The sequence below is a fragment of the Bos grunniens genome, chromosome 3 (genome assembly GCF_055505025.1).
Source record: "Bos grunniens cultivar Pamir isolate PY7600 chromosome 3, Bosgru_T2T1.0, whole genome shotgun sequence".
Classification (NCBI taxonomy): domain Eukaryota; kingdom Metazoa; phylum Chordata; class Mammalia; order Artiodactyla; family Bovidae; genus Bos; species Bos grunniens.
In genome coordinates this window covers 26,215,101-26,240,001 of record NC_141167.1, presented here as the reverse complement: position 1 = coordinate 26,240,001, position 24,901 = coordinate 26,215,101, and the positions used below count along the sequence as shown (strand labels likewise).

The following is a 24,901-nucleotide window of genomic DNA, read 5'->3' as shown; positions in this document are numbered from 1 at the left end:
CCAGAAAATTGTAGAGGAAGGTAAACTTCCAAACTCATTCTACAAGGCCATCACCCTAATACCAAAACCTGACAAAGATGCCACAAAAAAAGAAAACTACAGGCTAATATAACTGATGAACATAGATGCAAAAATCCTCAACAAAATTCTAGCAAACAGAATCCAACAACATATTTAAAAAAATCATACATCATGACCAAGTGGACTTTATCCCAGGGATGCAAGGATTCTTCAATATCCACAAATCAATCAACGTAATACACCACATTAACAAATTGAAAAATACAAACCATATGATTATGTCAATAGATGCAGAGAAAGCCTTTGACAAAATTCAACATCCATTTATGATAAAAATCCTCCAGAAAGCAGGAATAGAATGAACATCAGTTCAGTTCAGTTCAGTCACTCAGTCGTGTCTGACTCTTTGCAACCCCATACCTCAACATAATAAAAGCTATCTCTGACAAACCCACAGCAAAAATTATCCTCAATGGTGAAAAATTGAAAGCATTTCCCCTAAAGTCAGGAATAAGACAAGGGTGCCCACTCTCACCACTACTATTCAACATAGTTTTGGAAGTTTTGGCCACAGCAATCAGAGTAGCAGGGGAAATAAAAGGAATTCAGATTGGAAAAGAAGAAGTAAAACTCTCACTGTTTGCAGATGACATGATCCTCTACATAGAAAACCCTAAAGACTCCACCAGAAAATTACTAGAGCTAATCAATGCATATAGTAAAGTTGCAGAATATAAAACCAACACAAAGAAATCCCTTGAATTCCTATACACTAACAATGAGAAAACAGAAAGAGAAATTAAGGAAACAATTCCATTCACCATTGCAATGAAAAGAATAAAATACTTAGGAATATATCTACCTAAAGAAACTAAAGACCTATATATAGAAAACTAGAAAACACTGGTGAAAGAAATCAAAGAGGACAGAAATAGATGGAGAAATATACCGTGTTCATGGATCAGAAGAATCAATATAGTGAAAATGAGTATACTACCCAAAGCAATCTATAGATTCAATGCAATCCCTATCAAGCTACCAACGGTATTTTTCACAGAAGTAAAGCAAATTATTTCACAATTTGTATGGAAATACAAAAAAACCTCGAATAGCCAAAGCAATCTTGAGAAAGAAGAATGGAACTGGAGAAATCAATCTGCCTGACTTCAGACTATACTACAAGGCTACAGTCATCAAGACAGTATGGTACTGGCACAAAGACAGAAATATAAATCAATGGAACAAATTAGAAAGCCCAGAGATAAATCCGTGCACCTATGGACACCTTGTCTTTGACAAAGGAGGCAAGAATATACAATGGAGAAAAGACAATCTCTTAACTAGTGGTGCTGGGAAAACTGGTCAACCACTTGTAAAAGAATGAAACTAGAACACTTTCTAACACCATACACAAAAATAAACTCAAAATGGATCAAAGATCTAAACGTAAGACCAGAAGCTATAAAACTCCTAGAGGAAAACATAGGCAAAACACTCTCTGACATAAATCACAGCAAGATCCTCTATGACCCACCTCCCAGAGTAATGGAAATAAAAGCAAAAAAAAAATGGGACCTAATTAAACTTAAAAGCTTTTGCACAACTAAGGAAACTGTAAGCAAGGTGAAAAGACAGCCTTCACAATGGGAGACAATAATAGCAAATGAAGCAACTGACAAATAATCTCAAAAATATACAAGCAGCTCATGCAGCTCAATTCCAGAAAAATAAACAACCGAATTGAAAAATGGGCCAAAGAATTAAACAGACATTTCTCCAAAGAAGACATACAGATGGCTAACAAACACATGAAAAGATGCTCAATATCACTCATTATCAGAGAACTGCAAATCAAAACCACAATGAGGTACCATTTCATGCCAGTCAGAATGGCTGCTATCAAAAAGTCTACAAACAATAAATGCTGGAGAGGGTGTGGAGAAAAGGGAGCCCTCTTACACTGTTGGTGGGAATGCACACTAGGACAGCCACTATGGAGAACAGTGTGGAGATTCCTTAAAAACTGGAAATAGAATTGCCATAGGACCCAGAAATCCCACTGCTGGGCATACACACCGAGGAAATCAGAACTGAAAGAGACATGTATACCACAATGTTCATTGCAGCACTGTTTACAATAGCCAGGACAAGAAAGTAACGTAGATGTCCATTAGCAGATGAATGGTTAAGAAAGCTGTGGTACATATACATAATGGAATATTCAGTTCAGTTCAGTTGCTCAGTCATGTCCGACTCTTTGCAACCCCATGAATTGCAGCACGCCAGGCCTCCATGTCCATCACCAACTCCTGGAGTTCACTCAAACTCATGTCCATCGAGTCAGTGATGCCATCCAGCCATCTCATCCTCTGTCGAACCCTTCTCCTCCTGCCCCCAATCCCTCCCAGCATCAGAGTCTTTTCCGATGAGTCAACTCTTCGCATGAGGTGGCCGAAGTATTGGAGTTTCAGCTTCAGCATCATTCCTTCCAAAGAACACCCAGAACTGATCTTTAGAATGGACTGGTTGGATTTCCTTGTAGTCCAAGTGACTCTCAAGAGTCTTCTCCAACACCACAGTTCAAAAGCATCAATTCTTCAGCACTCAGCTTTCTTCACAGTCCAACTCTCACATCTATACATGACTACTGGAAAAACCATAGCCTTGACTAGATGGACTTTTGTTGGCAAAGTAATGTCTCTGCTTTTTTAATATGCTGTCTAGTTTGGTCATAACTTTCCTTTCAAGAGTAAGTGTCTTTTTATTTCATGGCTGTAGTCACCAAAGCAGTGATTTTAGATCCCCCAAAATAAAGGGGCTCTGTTTCCCTGTTTCCTGTCCCTGTTTCTCTGTCCCTGTTTCCACTATTTCCCCATCTATTTCCCATGACGTGATGGGACCAGATACCATGATCTTTGTTTTCTGAATGTTGAGCTTTAAGCCAACTTTTTCACTCTTCTCTTTCACTTTCATCAAGAGGCTCTATAGTTCTTTTTCACTTTCTGCCATAAGGATGGTGTCATCTGCGTATCTGAGGTTATTGCTATTTCTCCCAGCAATCTTGATTCCAGCTGTGCTTCATCCAGCCCAGTGTTTCTCATGATGTATTATGCATATAAGTTAAATAAGCAGAGTGACAATATGCAGCCTTGATGTACTCCTTTTCCTATTTGGAAACAGTCTGTTGTTCCGTGTCCAGTTCTAACTGTTGCTTCCTGACCAGCATACAGGTTTCTCAAGAGGCAGGTTAGGTGGTCTGGTATTCCCATCTCTTTCAGAATTTTCCACAGTTTATTGTGATCCACACAGTCAAAGGCTTTGGCATAGTCAATAAAGCAGAAATAGATGCTTTCCTGGAAGTCTCTTGCTTTTTTGATGATCCAGCAGATGTTGGCAATTTGATCTCTGGTTCCTCTGCCTTTTCTAAATGTCCAGCTTGAACATCTGGAAGTTCATAGTTCACATAGTGTTGAAGCCTGGCTTGGAAAATTTTGAGCATTACTTTGCTAGTGTGTGAGATGAATGCAATTGTGTGGTAGTTTGAGCATTCTTTGGCATTGACTTTCTTTGAGATTGGAATGAAAACTGACCTTTTCCAGTCCTGTGGCCACTGCTGAGTTTTCCGAATTTGCTGGCATATTGAGGGCCACACTTCACAGCATCATCTTTTAGGATTTGAAATAGCTCAGCTATATGTATATGCCTATTACAATGGTGAAAATACAACATTGACACCTCTAAGTCCTGGTGAGGATGTGGAGCAACAGAAACTCTTATTCATTGCTGGTGGGTATGCAAAATGGTACAGCCACTTTGTCAGGCAGTTCAGTAGTTTCTCACAAAATTAAACACCTCTTACCAGTTAATCCAGCGATCATGTTACTCGGTAGTTACCCAAATAAGTTGAAAATATATGTCCACACAAAAATTTGCACACTGAATATTTACAGCAGCTTTACTCATACTTGATAAAACTTGAAAGCAACCAAGATATCCTTCAGTAAGAGAGTGGATAAATAAATTGAGGTAGATCCATACATTCTATGCTGACAAAGGTCCACATAGTCAAAGCTATGGTTTTTCTGGTAGTCATATATGGATGCGAGAGTTGGACCATAAAGAAGGCTGAGCGCCGAAGAATTGACGTTTTCAAACTGTGGTGTTGGAGAAGACTCTTGAGAGTCCCTTGGAGTGCAAGGAGATCAAACCAGTCAATCCTAAAGGAAATCAATCTTGAATATTCATTGAAGGACTGATGCTGAAGCTGAAGCTCCAATACTTCTGGCCATCCGATGTGAAGAGCCAACTCACTAGAAAAGACTCTGATGCCAGGAAAGATTGAAGGCAGGAGGAGAAGGGGATTACAGAGGATGAGATGGTTAGATGACATCACTGACTCAATGGAAATGAGTTTGAGCAAACTTAGGGAGATGATGAAGGACAGGGAAACCTGGTGTGCTACAGTCCATGGAGTTGCAAAGAGTCGGGCACCACTGACCAACAGAACAACAACAGATCCATACAATGGAATATTAGTCACTGCCAAAAAGAAATGTGATATCAAGTCTTGAAAAGACAGAGAGCACTTAAAATGTATATTAATAAGAAAAAGAAGTCTGAAAAGGCTACATTCTATATGATTCCAACGATATGACATTCTAGAAAAGGCAAAAACATGGAAACAGCTAAATGACTGCTGGTTGGATGATCCTTCCTTTGAACAAGCATGGAACAAGACCTTTAGAGTAGTAAAACTATTGTGTGTGATGCTATTAATATAATGTTGCCCACATATCTCTCTCCGTCTGTCCCTATTTTTCTGTCTGTCTCTCTGTGTGTGTTTCTGTCTGTATATACATGTCAACCCATAGAATGTAGGATTCAAGAGTGAATCCTAACAGACAATGGACTCTGGGTGATGATGTCTCAATGTAGATTCATCAGTAGTAACAACTGTACCACTCTGGCACAGAATGTTGATATTAGAGGAGGCTGTACTTGTGTAGGGGTAAGGAGTATACGAGTGCTATACTTTCTCCTTAGTTGTGTTGTGAGCCTAAAACCTCTTGGAAAAATAAAGTCTACTAAGAGAAAGCTATAGTGATATACTATTACACATCCATCAGGTTGTTAAAAACTTAGAAGTGTAAAAATATCAGTACTTGTTGATATGGAGCAATCCTAGCAATTTTGTATGCCTTAGGGGAATACATGTTGACAGAACTGCTTTGGAAAATAACTTGAATTTATCTAATAATATAAAACATGCACAAATCCCATGAGTCAGTGATTCCAATGTTAGGTACATTCACCATGGAAATTTCCAAAAAAAAAAAAAAAACCAGCTGAAAACAATTAAATGTTTATAACATAAAACTTGACATATTTATATAACAGAACACCACATAATAAAAAAAAACAATGAATAATCAGTATATGCACCAATCTGGATGAGGCTCAGAAATATAACAGAAAAAGAAAGAATATATTAGACATGGAATCCAAAAACATTAATAAAACATTGTTTAGCTATATCATAGTTTTAAATTTCTACTGGTGTCTCCCTTGTTTTAGTTTGTCCATACAACACTATTTTGATACCATGTAACAGAAAGTTAATTATGTGTCCCTCTTTTCCACTTGTACTACACTAGCACTTTGAAGGTAGGGTTCATATCTTACCATAGGGAGGGTCAAGAGCTCAGAATGCAATGAAGCCTTAATAAATTCTTGTTAAACTGTATTTAATTTCAATTAGTTGGTTTAATTAGATGTTTGGTTATCTGAGTATCCTCTTATCTCCAAATCTCTCTTTTCATAGGCTTGGCAATTTCACTTTGCTTTTTTACGCCATTTATCTTCAAGCCTATAACAACTGCAATATGGGGAATACAGGTTCTCAGGCTAGAGATATAGGGAAACAACTACAGGAGACATTTTCACTTAGCCTTTCAATTTCCTATAATGTAAACCCTAACTAGTTTGGGTAATTTAAATTTAGCTCCATGTTACTTTCCCTCAAATTTAAAAACAATAGTGGATAATTAAAATAAAGACAACAATGCTAATGACACGGTGTCACAAGAAATTATTTGACAAGATTGCTATAAAATATCACACACTACCTGTGATTGGAATCTTCCAGTATGAAAATTACGAGAAATAAAAACACACTGAGGATGAGATTTAATCTTCGCCTTTGATGGTCTTTGTCTGCATTTCTCATCAACTGCTTTAAATTTAGAGTCTTGAAATATTTCTCTGAAAAATATTTTATAGAGAACATTACTAAACATGTATTATAAAACAAAATCATTGTTTCTAACAGTTCTACATAAGTGGTTTAAAATCAGAATATATTTTTACATATTTACTTTCAAAAGTGCAAATCAACTTATATATTCTCTTCTCATATGTTACTGATTTCACAACACCTATTTTGTTCATAGAATATAAATTAAGCTACCTCCTCACAGAGTTAATATTTCCAGTTTGAAGATCAACCATTAGTTTTTGATAATCTTCTCTCTCTGGCTGTGAGATAATCAACTTTAATGTCAGTTAGGCTTTTCATAGATCTGCCTTTAATGGCATAGGAAATTAAATGAATGGAACTCATTGTCCATTTTTATATTTAATAATATCGGCAATAGATGGGGAAACAGTAGAAACAGTGTCAGACTTTATTTTTTGGGGCTCCAAAATCACTGCAGATGGTGATTGCAGCCATGAAATTAAAAGACGCTTACTCCTTGGAAGGAAAGTTATGACCAACCTAGACAGCATATTAAAAATCAGAGACATTACTTTGCTAACAAAGGTCCATCTAGTCAAGGCTATGGTTTCTCCAGTGGTCATGTATGGATGTGAAAGTTGGTCTGTGAGGAAAGCTGAGCACCGAAGAACTGATGCTTTTGAACTGTGGTGTTGAAGACTCTTGAGAGTCCCTTGGACTGCAAGGAGATCCAACCAGTCCATTCTAAAGGAGATCAGTCCTGGATGTTCATTGGAAGGACTGATGCTGAGGCTGAAACTCCAATACTTTGGCCCCCTCATGTGAAGAGTTGACTCATTGGAAAAGACTCTGATGCTGGGAGGGATTGGGGGCAGGAGGAGAAGGGGACGACAGAGGATGAGATGGTTGGATGGCATCACCGACTCGATGGACATGAGTTTGGGTGAACTCCGGGAGTTGGTGATGGACAGGGAGGCCTGGCGTGCTGTGATTCATGGGGTTGCAAAGAGTCAGATACGACGGAGTTACTGAACTGAACTGAACTGGCAAAAGTAAGTAGAAGGAAACTGAATTGAAACTAATGACTTACAAGGGAAGAATACCTGGGATCTTTATGCATGCAGCCACATTATGTCTAAAATAATGAAACAGCAAGTAAAACTCCAGCTGATTGAAGACAGTTAAGTATATATTATAGTTTATAATAGTAATTCTAGACTTAATTAAAAATATTTTTCCATTTCTTTTTTCTGAGGTACTAGAAATTTTCCAAATTAATTCAAGAGATCATATTATGTTACTTAATACAGTATTAACAATTAAAATCCATTCACTTATTGAATTCAATTTACTTAACAAATATACACTGAGTACTTACTATGTGCCAGGCATTATGCTGGGTGTTATATACAGTGGCAGGGGAGAAAAAGCACAGCCACTACCCTCATACAACTGTCACTGTGCTCATGGAGCTTAAACACTAGCAATGAAGACCGATAGTAATAAAACAAACACAAGAAAATGAAAAACTTACAACTATGGAAAGTATTATCGAGGAAAACGACCTGCTACTCTGTGTGTATATAAGAAAGGGAATTAACCTGATTGGAAAGGTCAGGGAAGGCTTTTGTGAGGAAGAAGTGATTGGATTAGGTATCTGAAGAAATGGGAGCGGTTATTAGATTGAATGGAGGAGGGGAGATGTAGGAGTAAGAACATTCTAGTCAGAATATCAAGTATGAAGACCTAGTGGCCACATTAGGACAGTGTAGCAGAAGTACAGAAAGCAAGAGGGAAAGTGGGAGATGAAATTTGAGAATATGCATGGGGAGACCATGTAGGGCCTTAAAAGTCATATTGTTTTATCTTTATCCTAAAATCACTGGGATGTCCTTCACAGTGGGAATGGGGTGGAAGTAGGGTGACTTGATCAGATCTGCATTTGGAAAATATCTGGCTGAAGTGTGGAGAAGAGATTAAATGATGTCAGTAGTGAAGGTAAAGGTCAGTTATAACTCCTACTGCAAGAGTCTATGTGGGGGATTAGGTGGTGGCAAAGGTAATGGAGAGAAATGGATAGATTTGAGCAATTTATGAGGTAAAATAAATAGAACATGGTGATGGTTCAAGTTTAGTAGGGGTGTGAAAGAGAGGAGGAGATATCATACATGCCTTCCATGTTTTGAGGAAGAACAAAACAATCCTTCCTTGGACTTCTCTGGTGGGACAGTGCATAGCAATCTGCCTGCCAATTCAGGGGACATGGGTTCGATCCCTGGTCTGGGAAGATTCCACATGCTGCAGAGCAACTAAGCCTGCGCACCGCAGCTACTGAGTCCAGGCTCTAGAGCCCATACGCTGCAACTACTGAAGCACGTGTGCCTAGAGCCTGTGCTCTGCAACAGGAGTGGCAACTAGAGAAAGGCTCAAGCACAGCAACAAGGACCCTGTGCAACCAAAGATAAATAATTTCTTAAAATAGATGTTTAAAAAAAATTCTTCCTGACCTAACATTTTCTTCCACTTTCTGCCCCTTTTAGCAACTCCTCTACATACCACTGCCAAAAAAAAAAAAAAAAAAAAATGCTTCTTAAAAGAATGTATGCATTTGTTTCAATTTTCTCACCTCCTGGTTTTACTCAAAAGTAAGTTTCTGAACCCATCACTCTACCAAAACTATGCAAGGCTACCAGTAACTTCTATACTGCTAAATCCAAAAATTATTTCTCTATCCTCATTTTTCTCAACTTCTTAAGTACCTTTAACATAACTGGTCATCACCTCCTTCTTAAAACATTTTCTAATTTTGACTCCCTTGACACCACACACCGTTCTGCTTTTCCTTCTTAGATATTGTTGATTCTTCTTCCTCTTTTTCTAGCTTTCTAAATGTTGGTGAGCTGAAGAGAACAGTCGTACAGTCTTCTCTTTCAAAAATCACTCCCTGGTTAGTCTCATCCAGTTGTATGACTTTAGATACCCTCCATACACTGATAACCTAAATCTTTAGCCCTGACTTCTCTCCTGAAGTTCATACATGTATATCCAACTGTCTATTTAACGTTTTAACCTCAATGTCTCATAGGCTTTCAAATTTACATCCAAAATACAACTCCTAGTTTATCACCATTCCCTCAATTTGTCCCCCTCATTACCTCTTCATCTCAGTAAATGGCATGATTAACTCATGGTAAAAATGTAGGTTTTAGCATTATCTCTGCCATTTCACTTTTTGTTCCTTGCCTCATCCAATCCATCAACAAGACCTCCTAACTTTACCTGTAAAATTATCCCAAATCCAACTTCTTTTTTTTCATATCCTCTGTTTCCATATTAGTCTAAGACACTGTCATCCTTAATCTGGACTGTGCAATAGCCTCCTAACTTGCCTCTCAGATTTTATTCTTACTCCATTAAAATATAGAAGTCAGAGAGATGTACGAAAAATCTTTTAAAAATATGAATTAAAACTCTCATACCTTGCTGAATGGAAGTGTAATTCCACCTTGGAGAACTGGTTAGCAGTTTCTTATAAAGCTAATCACATGATCCAGCAACTCTACTCTTAGGTATTTACCCAAGAGAAGTTAAAAACACGTGTACAAAAAGATTTATAGAAGAATGTTCATAGCAGCCATATTCCTAAGAGCTAAAAATTGGAAATGACCTAAATGTCCATTAACTGAAAAATGGAAAAGCAAACTGAGATGTATTTATACAATGAAAAGAATGAAAAGATAAACTCAACAACATAAATGAATCTAAAAAATATTATGCTAAGTGAAAAAAACAAACGTAAAAAGTCCATTTATACGAAGTTCAAAATGGGTAAAATTTATCTATGGTGATAAAAACCAGAATAATGACTGTTTCTGGGTGGGAAGTGGGGAATAACTCTTGGAAAAGAGGATTAGAGATCCTTACAGGATGATGGAAAAGTTCTGTGTCTTCAATGGGGTTGTGATTACATGGGAATATATTTGTTGAAATTCCTTATTATATATTTAAAATCTGTATCTCAAATTTTTAAGTGTTATTAAAATGTAAATCATCTATAGGTGGCACTGTAGTCTTTAAAGTGGGGATAATATTAGTGAAACTTCATGGGGCTGCTATGAAGTCTAAATGAGATAAGAACATATAAAGCACTTAGAATAGTATATAGTAGACACCTGATTTTAGCTGTGATAATGATAGTAATGCCATTCTCTTGCTTAAAACCTTCTGATGGCAGAAATAATAAAACCTAAATTTCATGTTCTTGCCTACAAACTCTTGTAATTTGACCCCTATCTACCTCTTTAATGTCATCATTATTTCCCTCTCACTTGATCTATTCACAATTTCTGTTTACTGAACAATACCAAGATCATTCCCACTTGAAATCCCAGTACTTACTATCCCATTAGCATGGAAAAGTTCTTGCACAGGGTTATCACATGTCTGGCTCCTTTTTTAAGCCAAATCTCAGATTAAATATTACTCACTGGAAGAGACATTCTCCCCATCACTTTGTTAATTTGTTTCCTCTCAGTGGCAGTGCAAGTCTATGAAATAAGAACCTTATCTGACTTGTTCACAACTGTATCTTTAGTACCCTGAACAATGGCAGGCACCCAATAAATATTTGTTGAAAGAATGGATTAGTGAATAATTTCTGGTTTTCTGACTTATGCAAGTGAGTAGACAGTATATATTCATTTGCTGAAATATGAAATATTGGAAGAGTGTGTGAGAAGATTAAATTACATTTTTTAACATGAGCCAAAGCAAATACCGAACCAATTAAATAATGAAAAACACCAAATTTTAGGGGTGAAAGGAACTGAGGTATCAAGTTTCTTATTTCCATCTCTGGAAAAAGACTACACTTAGACCATACCAGAGCATTCTGTCAGCTCTTTTCTTAAATTATCTCCTAAAGGAAGAGAGTCTTTTTCTTTCAGTAACTTTTTTAATCTCTAGTAATCAAAAGTTTAAAAATTTTTCTAGCCTTTTATTATAATTCAAACCCATGTCTTCTACAGAATAAAACACATCTCATTATTCCTTAAAATTTTCATGCATGAAGATTGCTACTATACTACTCGGACTATTATACTACTGGGACTTCTCTGCTCAGGCTACTTTAAACAAGTAGTTTTCTCCCCAGTCAAATTATAAAATACCATTATAGTTATTTAAGTTTAATATCATTTGAGAAAATCTTTCATCAAATTTTTAAAAGAGAAAAGTCAAATGCTCTAATAAATCTTACCTTCGTTTGCAAATCAGGAACCACAAGGCTGATGCCAAAGCAAAGAAACCAATTCCCAAAGTAACAGCACCAGCAGCCAGAAAATAGGTTAAGTGGTTAAAAAAACCTATACAAATAAATTATAAAAGATTATTTCATGCATGTATCTTCGTTCTCTATGTAAAATTAAATGCCATAATATTTCAAATGGTATTACATAGTGTAATGTTTAAGATATTAACTAGAAGTTTGGGGGACCTGAATTCTGGTCCTGTGTAATTCTAATAAATTTCAAGATCCTGAGTTTGAGAATTACATGGGGGCTAATGAAGATTAGGCCCTAGGGCACATTTCTTTGACCCTGCTAAAATTTGAGACCTAGGTTGTTGTTGCTGTTTTATACAGCTATTACCCACTTTTTTCTTATCTAGTTTTTTCCCTTTCCAATCCAGCTGTGAGTTTTTATGCTATTTTTCCAGCACCATTCTTTGTAGTTTTCCAACATAAGACAATTTCCATTTTAAGATTTTTATTATCAATCACTACCAGGAGGGAGATAAGGATAGTAGAGGCCAAATATGAGGAATTTTTCAAGATCTTAGAAATCTTTAAACATTTTATCTCTATCCCAGTAAAGGGTCATAGCCAAAAGGCAAATAAAAGCAATGTAAATAATAACATATCACTGATTTATAAGTGGAAAAGCCTATGGGAATTAGATGATATAACTCTTTCATTTTACATATGATAAAACTGAAGACCAGGTGAGAGAAGCAAGTGAAGTTAGGTCAAGCAGCAAATTAAAGGCAGTCCTCTGTTCTTATCTATTATCATATCCCTGCTACCAAACATCTTAATACTGGTCTGTATTAAAAAGAATTAAGACTAAAGAAAGCATGATATATTTACAGTTAGGTTGGTAAAGCATTCATTAAGATTCTGAAATCTGCTACGTAAGCATAAAGCAAAGAAGGCTGTATAGAATTTGAAGGACCTTAAGACAACTTACTGAAGGAGGGCATGGCAACTCACTCCTGTATTATTGCCTGGAGAATCCTATGGACAGAGGAGCCTCGCAGGCTACAGTCAAAAAGAGTTGGACACGACTGAAGTGACTGAGCATGCAAGCATGCAAGACAACTTAGGAGTATATTTGGGGTGGGGGGAAGGAGTTTAAAGGTAAAACTAATAGAAGATCTTTATGTGCGAACGTATATTATAAGTTCCACTATGGGAACGACATGATAAAGACTTGTTTTCTAAGTAATTTTCAACTTCCTGGATAGTGCCTCTCAAACTTTAGTTTTCTTTGGATTCAGAAATATCTACATTTGGGGATTAATTAATGGTGTAAAAAAGTTACATAAGACTATTTATCAAAGTGATATAATATTGGGGAAAAAAACACCCAATACCCATATGCTAAGTCACTTCAGTCGTGTCCGACTGTGTGACCCCATAGACGGCAGCCCACTAGGCTACTCTGTCCCTGGGACTCTCCAGGCAAGAACACTGGAATGGGTTGCCATTTCCTTCTCCAATGCATGAAAGTGAAAAGTGAAAGTGAAGTCGCTCAGTTGTTCCCGACTCTTAGCGACCCCATGGACTGCAGCCTACCAGGCTCCTCTGTCCATGGGATTTTCCAGGCAAGAGTACTGGAGTGGGGTGCCATTGCCTTCTCCACAATACCCATATAGGGAGTCAATTAAATTATGATGGTGTTATATATGAAAAAAGTATAGATACTTTGGATCAGATACTTTGTCTGAGGGACTGTTGTGTGCATTGTGCCACAGATATCTCCAGGTATTATCAAATGTATTCTGAGGGGCAGAGTTACTCTCAGTTGAGAATTATAGGTATAGTGGTATAAGGAAATATCAGACAGTATTAAATGATAAAAGCAAGTAGATAAAACCCATATTTTAAAAAAAACTTAAAAGATACAGTTATTCTCAAATATAAGGTAAATATTTTTATGGACAAAAGAAGAAAAGCTATACAGAGAAATAATTAGTAGCTTCAACCACAGGCATCTAAGCTCTGAGATCTGGAAGAGGAATTAACTAGAAGAAGCAAAGAAAATCAATAAGACAATAACTAGACCAAGTCGTCCTCTGGCAGAGTGAATGACTAACTCAAAAAAGGACCAAGGAAGAATCCTGGAAATTATAAAATTAAACATTTTAAGATGGAATAAACTCTTCTTTAAACACAAAGAATTAATGAAATGAAAGGTAATACTGAGAGTCCATCCAATTACATTAAAAAAGTGAAAAATATGATAAATTATGAGACAGAAAAGATGAAGAACATACAGCATAAAACTTGGAAAGAGTAACATAGAAACTTACATTACCATATGTAAAATAGATAGCCAATGAGAATTTGCTATATGGCTCAAGAAACTCAAACAGGGGCTCTGTATCAACCTAGAATGGTGGGATGCGGAGGCAGATGGGAGGGAGTTTCAAAAGGGAGGGGATATATGTATACCTATGGCTCATTCATGTTGAGATATGACAGAAAATAGCAAAATTCGTAAAGCAATTATCCTTCAATAAAAAACAAAAAATTAACAGGGGTCCCCAAAGAGAAAATAAAGAAGTAGAAGGGAAGCAATATTCAGAGATATAGCTTAAGAAGGTTTCTTCTAAAATTTTTTTCAATTTACACATAGTAAAATTCACTGTGTGTATGCAATTCTGTAAGTTTTGACAAATATAAAAAGTGTTTAATCACCATCACAACCCAGTTACAGAAAACTTCTATCACCCAAAAATATTTCCTTGAACAGCCTCTTAGAGGTCAAGAACAAACTGCTGGCAACTACTGATTATTTTCCATCCCTATTCTCTATCGTTATACTTTTGCCTTTTCCAGAATTTCATATAAATTGAAATAGTCTAGCTTTTTAAACTTAGCATAATGTACTCAAGGGGGGCTTCCATGTAGCTTAGACGGTAAAAAAAATCTGCCTACTATCCAGGAGACCAGTGTTTGATTCCTGGATGGGGAAGATCCCCTGGAGAGGGAAATGACAACCCACTTCAGTGCTTTTGCCTAGAAAATACTATGCACAGAGGAGCTTAGTGGGCTACAGTCCATGGTCTCTCAAGAGAGGAATATGACCTAGGAACTATACTACCACCAATGCATTCAAGATTCATCCATGTTGTTGCATGTATCAGTAGTTTCTTTTTATTTCTGACTAACATCCCATTTTAGCATCATTCCTTCCAAAGAACACCCAGGACTGATCTCCTTTAGAATGGACTGGTTGGATCTCCTTGCAGTCCAAGGGACTCTCAAGAATCTCCAACAACACAGTTCAAAAGCATCAATTCTTCGGCACTTAGCTTTCTTCACAGTCCAACTCTCACATCCATACGTGACCACTGGAAAAACCATAGCCTTGACTAGACAGACCTTTGTTGGCAAAGTAATGTCTCTGCTTTTTAATATGCTATCTAGGTTGGTCATAACATTCCTTCCAAGGAGTAAGCGTCTTTTAATTTCATGGCTGCAATCAGCATCTGCAGTGATTTTGGAGCCCCCAAAAATAAAGTCTGGCACTGTTTCCCCATCTATTTCCTATGAAGTGATGGGACCAGATGCCATGATCTTAGTTTTCTGAATGTTGAGCTTTAAGCCAACTTTTTCACTCTCCTCTTTCACTTTCATCAAGAGGCTTTTGAGTTCCTCTTCACTTTCTGCCATCAGGGTGTTCTTTGGAAGGAATGATGCTAAAGCTGAAACTCCAGTACTTTGGCCACCTCACGCAAAGAGTTGACTCACTGGAAAAGACTGTGATGCTGAGAGGGATTGGGGGCGGGAGGAGAAGGGTACGACAGAGGATGAGATGGCTGGATGGCATCTCCGACTCAATGGACATGAGTTTGAGTGAACTCCGGGAGTTGGTGATGGACAGGGAGGCCTGGTGTGCTGCAATTCATAGGGTCGCAAAGAGTTGGACATGATTCAGCGACTGAACATTTCATTTTATAGATGGACCACAGTTTATTCCCCAGAAGAGAGACATCTGGTTGTTTCCAGTTCAGGGTTGTTAGGAATAAGGCATACTGTATACTTGCATACAGGTGCTTGTTTGAACATAAATTTTGAATTCAGTAGCAAGTATATATTCAAATTTATAAGAAACTACGAAACTGCTTTCCAAAGTGGCCATTCTGCTCTGCTTTCCTACCGTGTTATACAACAATTTCACATGCTCTGTATCATTGCAACCACTTGGTATTGTCAGTTTCATTTAGCCATTCTAATAGATACACAGTGGTATCCTACTGTGGTTTTAATTTGCATTTCCTTAGTCAGTTATGCTGAGCATCCTTCCACATGCTTATTTGCCATTCATATCTTCTTCAGTGAAGTGTTTGTTCAAATCTTGGCAGATTTTTAGAATTCTTTATGTAATTTGGATACAAGTTCTTGGTCAGATGTGTGGTTTGCAAATATTTTCTCCCAGCTGCGGACTGTCTTTTCAATTCTCTTAATAGTGTCTTTCACAAAGCAAAACTTAAATTTTAGTGAAACCAATTTATCAATTTTTTTTATGACTTGTGCTATGGGTCCTTCTCTAAAAACACAATATCTAATCCAGGTAACAAAGTTTTTCTTCTATGTTTTCCTATAAAATATTTTCAGTTTTATGTTTTACATTTAATTTCTGATTCATTTTGAATTAATTTTTGCATAAGGTGTGAGATAGGCATCAAGGTCTTTTTTTTTTTTTACATATGCATATCCAGTGGTTTCAACACCATTTGTTGAAGACTACGCTTTCTTCATAGAGTTGTTGTTGTACACTTGAAAAAATCAATTAGCTATATTAGTGTCAGTCTGTTTCTGGAGTTTCTATTCTGTTCCCTTGATATATCCTCCCTTCATGAATAACAGCAGTAATAACAACATATTACTTATAGAGCAAATACTATGTAACAGTATTTGGCACTACTCAAAGTGTTTATATTAACTCATTTAATTCTCACAACAGCTCTGTGTCCCCACTTTGGAGATGAGGAAACAGATGAGGCAAAAATGAGGTTAAGTAACTTGCTCAAAGGCATACAATCAATAAGCAAGGGAACAATAGTAATTTAAAAAATTGCTAAGGTCCTTCCTTATCTAACAGAGGCAATGAATATCTTTAGATTTTATTAGAAAAACAGTTAAGTATGAATACTAAATATTGAAGTATATAATAAAAGAGAATATCTAAATGAGCAATAAATATATGAAAACTTCACTACTAATCACAGAAGTGCAAATTAAACCACAGTGAGTTAATATGACAACTTGATGTCTAAAATGGAAAAGAGAGAAAATATCAAATGTTGTCAAGGAGACAGAGTAACCTGAATTCTCACTCACTGTTGGTGGGAGCATAATTTTATATAATGCTTTGGAAAAGTGTTTGTGTCACTATTATTAAAGCTGAACATATACATACCCTAGGAGAAGGCAATGGCACCCCACTCCAGTACTCTTGCCTGGAAAATCCCATGGATGGAGGAGCCTGATAGGCCGCAGTCCATGAGGTCCCTAAGAGTCGGTCACGACTGAGCGACTTCACTTTGACTTTTCACTTTCATGCATTGGATGAGGAAATGGCAACCCACTCCAGTGTTCTTGCCTGGAGAATCCCAGGGACAGGGGAGCCTGGTGGGCTTCCGTCTATGGGGTCGCACAGAGTCGGACACGACTGAAGCAACTTGGCAGCATACATACCCTATGACGCAGCAAATCTCAGACACATACCAAACTGAAGTACATATATATTTTCACAAAATTATATACTAGAATGTTGATAGCATCACTTTTGTGTCTGTATGTTGACAGAGACACAAACTGGAAACTACGCAAAGGCCCATCAATAGTTAACGGATAAATTTTAAAAGTTTAATTGATTTAAGGAAACAAAATATATACCAGTGGGAAAGAGTAGACTACAACTATGCAGAACAAAGTGGATAATTTCATAAATAATGTTGAGCAAAAGAGGCAAAGACAGACATCAGAAGGAGTTCAGGAATGCTAGTAATTAACGTTCTGTTTCTTGAACTAGGTGCTGATTACATAGGTGTGTTCAGTGAAAACTCAAGCTTAACACTTATGAATAAACTAGATATATGTGTATCAGCATGAACAGAACTGGAAAACCTAGTGTTCAGTGAATAAGGCAATTTCCATAAATTTATAAATTTTATAAATTCCATAAATTCATTTGTAACAATCATATGGATTCCATTTACGTACATTAAAAAAAAAATCAATAATACTTTTTTAAAAGTGTGATATAAATATTAAAATACACCATATTAATTGCATCTGGAGAGGAGATGATAGGAATGGGACTGTGGATTGAATATAAACTTAAGACTTTATCTGTAGATTTCCTTAAAAGATTAAAAATTTGAAGTTTACATAACCAAAACATTTTTATTTAGTAGAAAATTACATGAAAATGTTTGTTATTCTTTGTGCCTTTCTTTTTACCTTCCTGGTTATCTCAAATGTAAAAAATATAAACAATGACCTCAATTTTGTAAAAAAAAAAAGGAGAGGAAAAAGGGAGAAACATACTCGTATAAGGAAAATAATCAATACTGGCTAATATTGGCTACTTCTGTGGTAAGGGCTTAGTTATAATTTTCTACTCCAGACTTTTCTGTACATTTAGATTTTCTACCATGAGTATCTTAGAAAAATCAGGAACAAAATTTTTAATCTTCATATAAGATTCTTGATTCCTTTACTTAGATAGTACAAGTCTCCTTGTAGCACTTTCTCTATTGTTATCACTGTTTTATAATCTACGTAGTAGCTTTCTCCTACTGAAGATCTCTGCCTTCCTTTTTATCATTTTTGTAATTAGTAAAACATCATTCTAGTCCTTGGTGTCAGTGGGCCATTTACATCTCAAGAGGAATTCCAATGAGGTATAAAGAATATAAAAGTTCCCCAAATCAATTTACCAACAGAAAGACAAATTACATATTTTCTAATACCTCCAAGTCACACTTTATCTGTAAAACAATCTGTAAAATGAAAAGTCTTGATTCTGTTATTCTTAAAATCCCCTCTTGCTTTGGAGAGTTAGTCAATATATAGTTTTAAGAAACACCATATGTAAAGGTTATAATTTTACTTCTTGACTCTGTCCTTTAAGTATGCTATCTAATGACTCCTCACATTCAACAGTCACTTTATTACATCACCTTGTTTCTTCATCTTAATAATATAATAAATAATGTTCTTTATTTATTAGTTTACTGTCTAATGTCTGTCTTCAACTGAAGATAAGTCCTTTTCACTGGTATTCTATGAGTTTAGAATAATGGCTGGTTACTCATAGATGATTGACTATTCAATGAATAAATGATAAGCACTGTGCTAGATGCTAGTACAAAAATTGTAATATGGGTATGTGGGATTTTTTTTTCTTATTTTGGTTGTGCCAAGCGGCATGCAGGATCTTAGTTTCCTGACCAGGGCCTGAACCCATGTACCCTGAAGTGGAAGCATGAAGTCTTAAACACTGGACGACCAGGGAAGTCCTTAGGTATGTTGTTTAGTAGGAAGGTCATATATGTGAAAAAGAATAAGTGCAATTAAAAGGTATTATAGGCTTTATAGTGGAAGAAATAAATACAAAATACAGATACAGAAAGATCTATAAAAACATAAGAGAAAAAAATTTTCAAAGTTACATAGTCTCATGAAACATGCTTTGAAAACTTTCCATTTTCAAGTCCTTGACAAGAACTGGCGATTCAAAGATAAGTAACACATGGTCATAGACTTTAAAATCAGAAGGGTACAACATTTAAATAGAATATTCATTATAATATTCTAATTGCTATGATAGTAACATCTTGACAGCACAATATCATGTGAAACGCAAGGCTGGATGAAGCACAAGCTGGAATCAAGATTGCCAAGAGAAATATCAGTAACCTCCAATATGCAAATGACACCACCCTTATGGCAGAAAGTGAAGAGGAAGGTGAAAAAAGAGAGTGAAAAAGCTGGCTTAAAACTCAACCTTCAAAAAACGAAGATCATGGCATCTGGTCCCATCATTTCATGGTAAATCAATGGGGAAACGTTGTAAACAGTGACAGACTTTATTTTCTTGGGCTCCAAAATCACTGCAGATGGTGACTGTAGCCGTGAAACTGAAAGATGCTTGCTCCCTGGAAGAAAAGCTATGACCATCCTAGACAGCATATTGAAAAAACATAGACATTACTTTGCCGACAAAAGCCTGTCTAGTCAGAGCTATGGTTTTTCCAGTAGTCATGTATGGATGTGAGAGTTAGACCATAAAGAAGGCTGAGTGCCAAAGAATTGATGCTTTCAAATTGTGGTATTGGAGAAGACTCTTCGGAATCCCTTAGACTGCAAGGAGATCAAACCAGTCAATCCTAAAGGAAATCAACCTTGAATATTCATTGGGATGACTGATACAGAGACTGAAACTCCAATGCTTTGGCCACCTGATATGAAGAGTTCACTCATTAGAAAAGGCCCTGATGCTGTGAAAGACTGAAGGCAGGAGGAGAAGGGGACAACAGAAGACGAGATGGTTGGATGGTATCACCAATTCAATGGACATGAGTTTCAGCAAGATCTGGGAGATGGTGAAGGACAGGGAAGCCCGGCGTGTTGCAGTCCATGGGGCAGCAAAGAGTCAGACATGACTGAGCAACTGAACGACAAGAAGACAACAGAGGCAGTTTGACCAAGTGCTGGGACAGTTTCTAAGGGAACACCAGAGCTGAATCTTACAGAATGAGTAAGAGATAAGTTTCCAGGTATTATCTTAAACTAGGGTATGATTCTTTCATCTTATGGTAAACAAAACTCTCAATGCACATTAAGCTATAGCTTACAATTGATCCTTTTTTTTTTTTTTAACCATTTTCAGCCAAAACTCTTAAAATGAGAATTTCTACTTTCTATTTCCAAGGTCATTAATAACTTCATGAACACAAAATTGAAAGGTCACTATTGACCATTCTCACTCTCTTACCTGGGCATAAGTAACCTAAATTCACTTGGTTTTCTTCCCTTTTCATTGTTTATAATTTTATTGCCTTTACAGGTCCCTCTTCCTCAACTTCCTCAGTCCATCTATCCTTCCAGAGAAAGATCTAGCTGTATCCTTTCACATATCTAAATAGGGCTATACATAGATATATAAAGAGCATAGATACATACAGACATTAGATGTAGATGTAACATATCTATATCTATGCCTAATATCTTTAATCAGAATTACTATACCTTTGTGCCAGGAGTATTTTCAAATTATATTTTGCAGTGATTCCAGAATTGAATGTTCAATTTTATTTTTTGAGTACTCACAAATTACCTCTTTATTATACTCTTTTAGGGTTTCAGATTTCAGTCTGAGATTTACTGCAATTCAACAAATGCCTATTGAAAACCCGTATGTGTGAGATATTGTTTGAGGCACCAAGTGAGGGATAAAAGGTCACTGAAGTAACAATGAATCTTCATCCTGAGGTTTAAAATTTTATAACAAAATTATTAGTAAGCCTCATATGCACCTGGCATAAAAAGCTGATCACACCAATTTTTTGGTTATTGGCTGCTCTGACTGAATAGAAACTAACTAGATCTGTGAACTCGGAAGAGTTATTTATGCTGATTGGATTTTAACATTATTATTTGAAAAATGGGAGTCATATTATCTGTCTCAGAGAATTAGAATAAGGAATAAACAAGATAATGTTGCAAGGAATTACTAACATAGTAAAGAGGACATCTCAAACAGCATGTGTATACCAGACCATAAAGTAAGACTCAACAAGTTTTATAGAATCATTATTACACATACCACACTCTCTGACAATTATGCAATTAATTTTATATTAGTAACCTAACACATACTCTAAGAAAAGTTCCCATACTTGGAAAATTTTAAATCACACTGTAAATAACTATGCATTAAAGAAGAAATCAATGGAAATTTGGAAATACATAAGACTAATCAATAATGAAGCATTATATATAAATACTGGTCTCATCACTTCATGGCAAATAGATGGGGAAACAACGTAAACACTGACAGACTTTATTTTTGGGGGGCTTCAAAATCACCGCAGATGGAGACTGCAGCCATGAAATTAAAAGACGCTTACTCCTTGGAAGGAAAGTTATGACCAACCTAGATAGCATATTAAAAAGCAGAGACATTACTTTGCCAATAAAGGTCTGTCTAGTCAAGCTATAGTTTTTCCTGTGGTCATGTATGGATGTGAGATTTGGACTATAAAGAAAGCTGAGTGCCGAAGAATTGATGCTTTTGAATTGTGGTGTTGGAGAAGACTCTTGAGAGTCCTTTGGACTGCAAGGAGATCCAACCAGTCAATCCTGAAGGAAAACAGTCCTGAATATTCACTGAAAGGACTGATGCTAAAGCTGAAGCTCCAATACTTTGGCTACCTGATGTGAGTAACTAACCCACTGGAAAAGACCCTGATGCTGGGAAAGATTGAAGGCAGGAGAAGGGGATGACAGAGGATGAAATGGTTGGAGGGCATCACCAAACTCAATGGACGTGAGTTTGAGTAAGCTCCAGGAGTTGGTGATGGACAGGGAAGCCTGGTGTGCTGCAGTCCATGGGGTCTCAAAGTCCGACACGACTGAGTGACTGAATTGAACTTAAATATAAATGCTTGCAGCAACAAAGCTGACTACCAATTCCAGGAAAATGTATGGGCCTAAATGCTCTGTTAGGAAAAAAAGGTGAAAAATAATGAACTTAGCATTCAAATTACCAGTTGAAAAAGACCAGAAAAGTAAGCCTAAATAATGCAGAGGAAGGAAATAAAAAAGAACAGAAATTAGTGAAAAAAATTAAGATTTTAGGAAAAGACTAGTAAGATTAAGAAATGTCTAGTAACTAAATTTTTTAAAAGGTGGCACAAGTAAACAATTTCAAAAATGAAGAAAGAATATAATTACAGTTATAGCAGAGATTAAAATAAAATACTTTCAACAAATTTATGCTAGCATATTCTAAAACTTACACTAAATTATATATACCTATAAAGTGACTTACAAATAATGACTCAAGAAGTAATAGAAAACCTAAATGAACATGTATCCATTAAATTGAATTAGCAGTTACAAAATTTCCCCCAAAGAAAAGAGCAGGCCCCAATAACTTTATAATTTCTACTGTATACCCAAGATACAAATATTTCTTATCTTATACAAGCTCTTCCAGAAAACAGAAAGAGATTTCTGGCTGTTTGTCCAAATGTATTTTCTTCTTCCCATGTAAAAACTAGATTACATGTCCCAGCTTCCCATACCATTAGGTGAAGCCATGTGACTGAGTTCTAATCAATGGAATTTGAATGAAAGTGATGTCATAAAAACCTCCCACATACCTTTCTCCATAATCTTTCTTCCTTTAAGCTTGGCTGGGATGGAGATGATCCCGAGGAAACTTTGGAAACCAACTGTTATCATTGATCTAATTGACATTTACAGAACACTCAACCCAAATAAAATGAAACACAACATATCAGGATTTGTGGGATGCCAATAAAGCAATATGTAGGGGAAAATCAATACTAAAAAACTGTAATATTAGGGGGAAATGTGAAACACTCTTAAAAACTAAAATAAGTAAATTAATCCCAAAGAAAACAGAAAAAAAAATTTAAAAACCAAATGGAAACCAATGAATAGAAAACAAAAACAATAGAGAAAATCACTGAAACAAAAAGCTGGTTCTTTGACATCTATATAATTGATAAACTAGCTAGACTGACTAATAAGAAAAAAGACACAAATTATCAGTATCAGAAACGAGAGAGGTGACATTACTACAGATTCTATAGCTATTAAAAGAATAATAAGGCAATATTATGAATAATTTTATACTAATAAATTTAACAACTTAGAAAATTCCTTAAAAGATATGTTTTCAAAGTTCACTCAGGAAGAAACAGATAACATAGATAGACACATATCTTTTCAAGAAACTGAAATTGTAGTTAAAATTCTTACAAAGAAAACTCCATGTCCAGGTGCTTCACTGGTAAATTCTACCAAACACTTAACGGGAAAAAAGTATTACTAATTCTACAGAACTGCTTCAAAAATTTGAAAAGAATTCTTTTTGATTCATCCTATGAGGCTATACAAAAACTAGGAATAAAAGAGAGAAAGAGAAATAGAGGAAGTTACAAACTGAACATAGATGTAAAATGTACCTATAAACAAGGAAAATTCTAAACAATATTTTAGCAAATTAAATCCAACATTATATTAAAAGGGTGATGAAGTAGAGTCTATCCCAAGAAAATAGGGTTGGATTACATTTAAAAAATCAATGCAACTTACCATATTAACAAATTAGAGAAGAAAATCCATGTGATCAATAAGGATCTATGTCATTAGACATGAAAATTTTTGAGATTTATTTCTGATTTCTTTTTTTTTTTTTTAAAGATCTCAGAAACTAGGCAGAAGGGTGTCTCAATCCTCATTATCAGGTTCCCCAGGCTGATAAAGGTCATTTATTTTAAAAATCAGACTTAATAGTGAAAGAATGAATGCTTTCCTCCTAAAATCAGTAAAGGGATGTCCACTCTTACAACTTCTATTGAACACTGCAATGAAGGTTCTAGCCAGTGCAAGTAGGCATGAAAAAGGAAAAAGTCATATAGATTAAGAAGGGAAAAAATAAGTGTTATATTCTCAGTGTTTTGGTCTGAATGTTTTTGTGCTGCTCAAATGCATATGTTGAAATCCTGATGCCTAATGTGATAGTTTTAAGTGGCGGGACCTCCAAGATCTGGTTGGGTCATGAGAGTGGAAGCCTTGTGAAAGGATTAGTGCTCTTAAGAAAAAGATCCCACAGAGCTCCCTAGCCCCTTCCACCATTCGAGGACACAGCAAGAAGCCAGAAGAGGGCTCTCACTAGACACAAAACTTGATCATTTAAGCACCTTGATCTCAAATTTACAGCTTCTACAACCGTGCGAAATAAAATTCTGTTGTTTATACATCCAGATTGTGGTATTATGCTATAACAGCTTGAATTGACTAAGGCATACAGAGACCATTATCACGTGCGTAGAAAATCCTGCACAATTTTATATAAACCAGTAAAACAATTAAGTGAGTTTAATAAGACTGCAGAATATAAGGACAATACTCAAAAATCAACTGTTTTCTGGAACTGTAAAACTCCTAGAATAAAACAGAAAAAAATATTTCATGGCATCAGCCTTGGCAATTATTTCATGAATATGACACCAAAAGCATAGATAACAAAAGCGAAAATTGACAAATGGCAGTATATCAGACTAAAAAGGTTCTGCACAGCAAAGAAAACAAAA

The 24,901-nt window shown here is 36.0% G+C and overlaps 1 protein-coding gene across 1 annotated transcript in view; it reads right to left on the bottom strand.

The window, feature by feature from the left end:
• C3H1orf185 (chromosome 3 C1orf185 homolog) overlaps window positions 1–22,970 on the bottom strand; it is a 45,048-nt gene extending 22,078 nt beyond the window's left edge. The window contains exons 1-3 of the mRNA XM_086387609.1: window positions 22,762–22,970; window positions 11,514–11,619; window positions 6,147–6,282 (exon numbers count right to left, since the gene is read on the bottom strand). Of these exons, the coding sequence (XP_086243735.1) occupies window positions 6,147–6,282; window positions 11,514–11,619; window positions 22,762–22,864 (345 nt within the window). The 5' untranslated portion in view covers window positions 22,865–22,970. The remainder of the gene's footprint in view (window positions 1–6,146; window positions 6,283–11,513; window positions 11,620–22,761) is intronic.
• Between the last annotated feature and the right edge of the window lie 1,931 nt (window positions 22,971–24,901).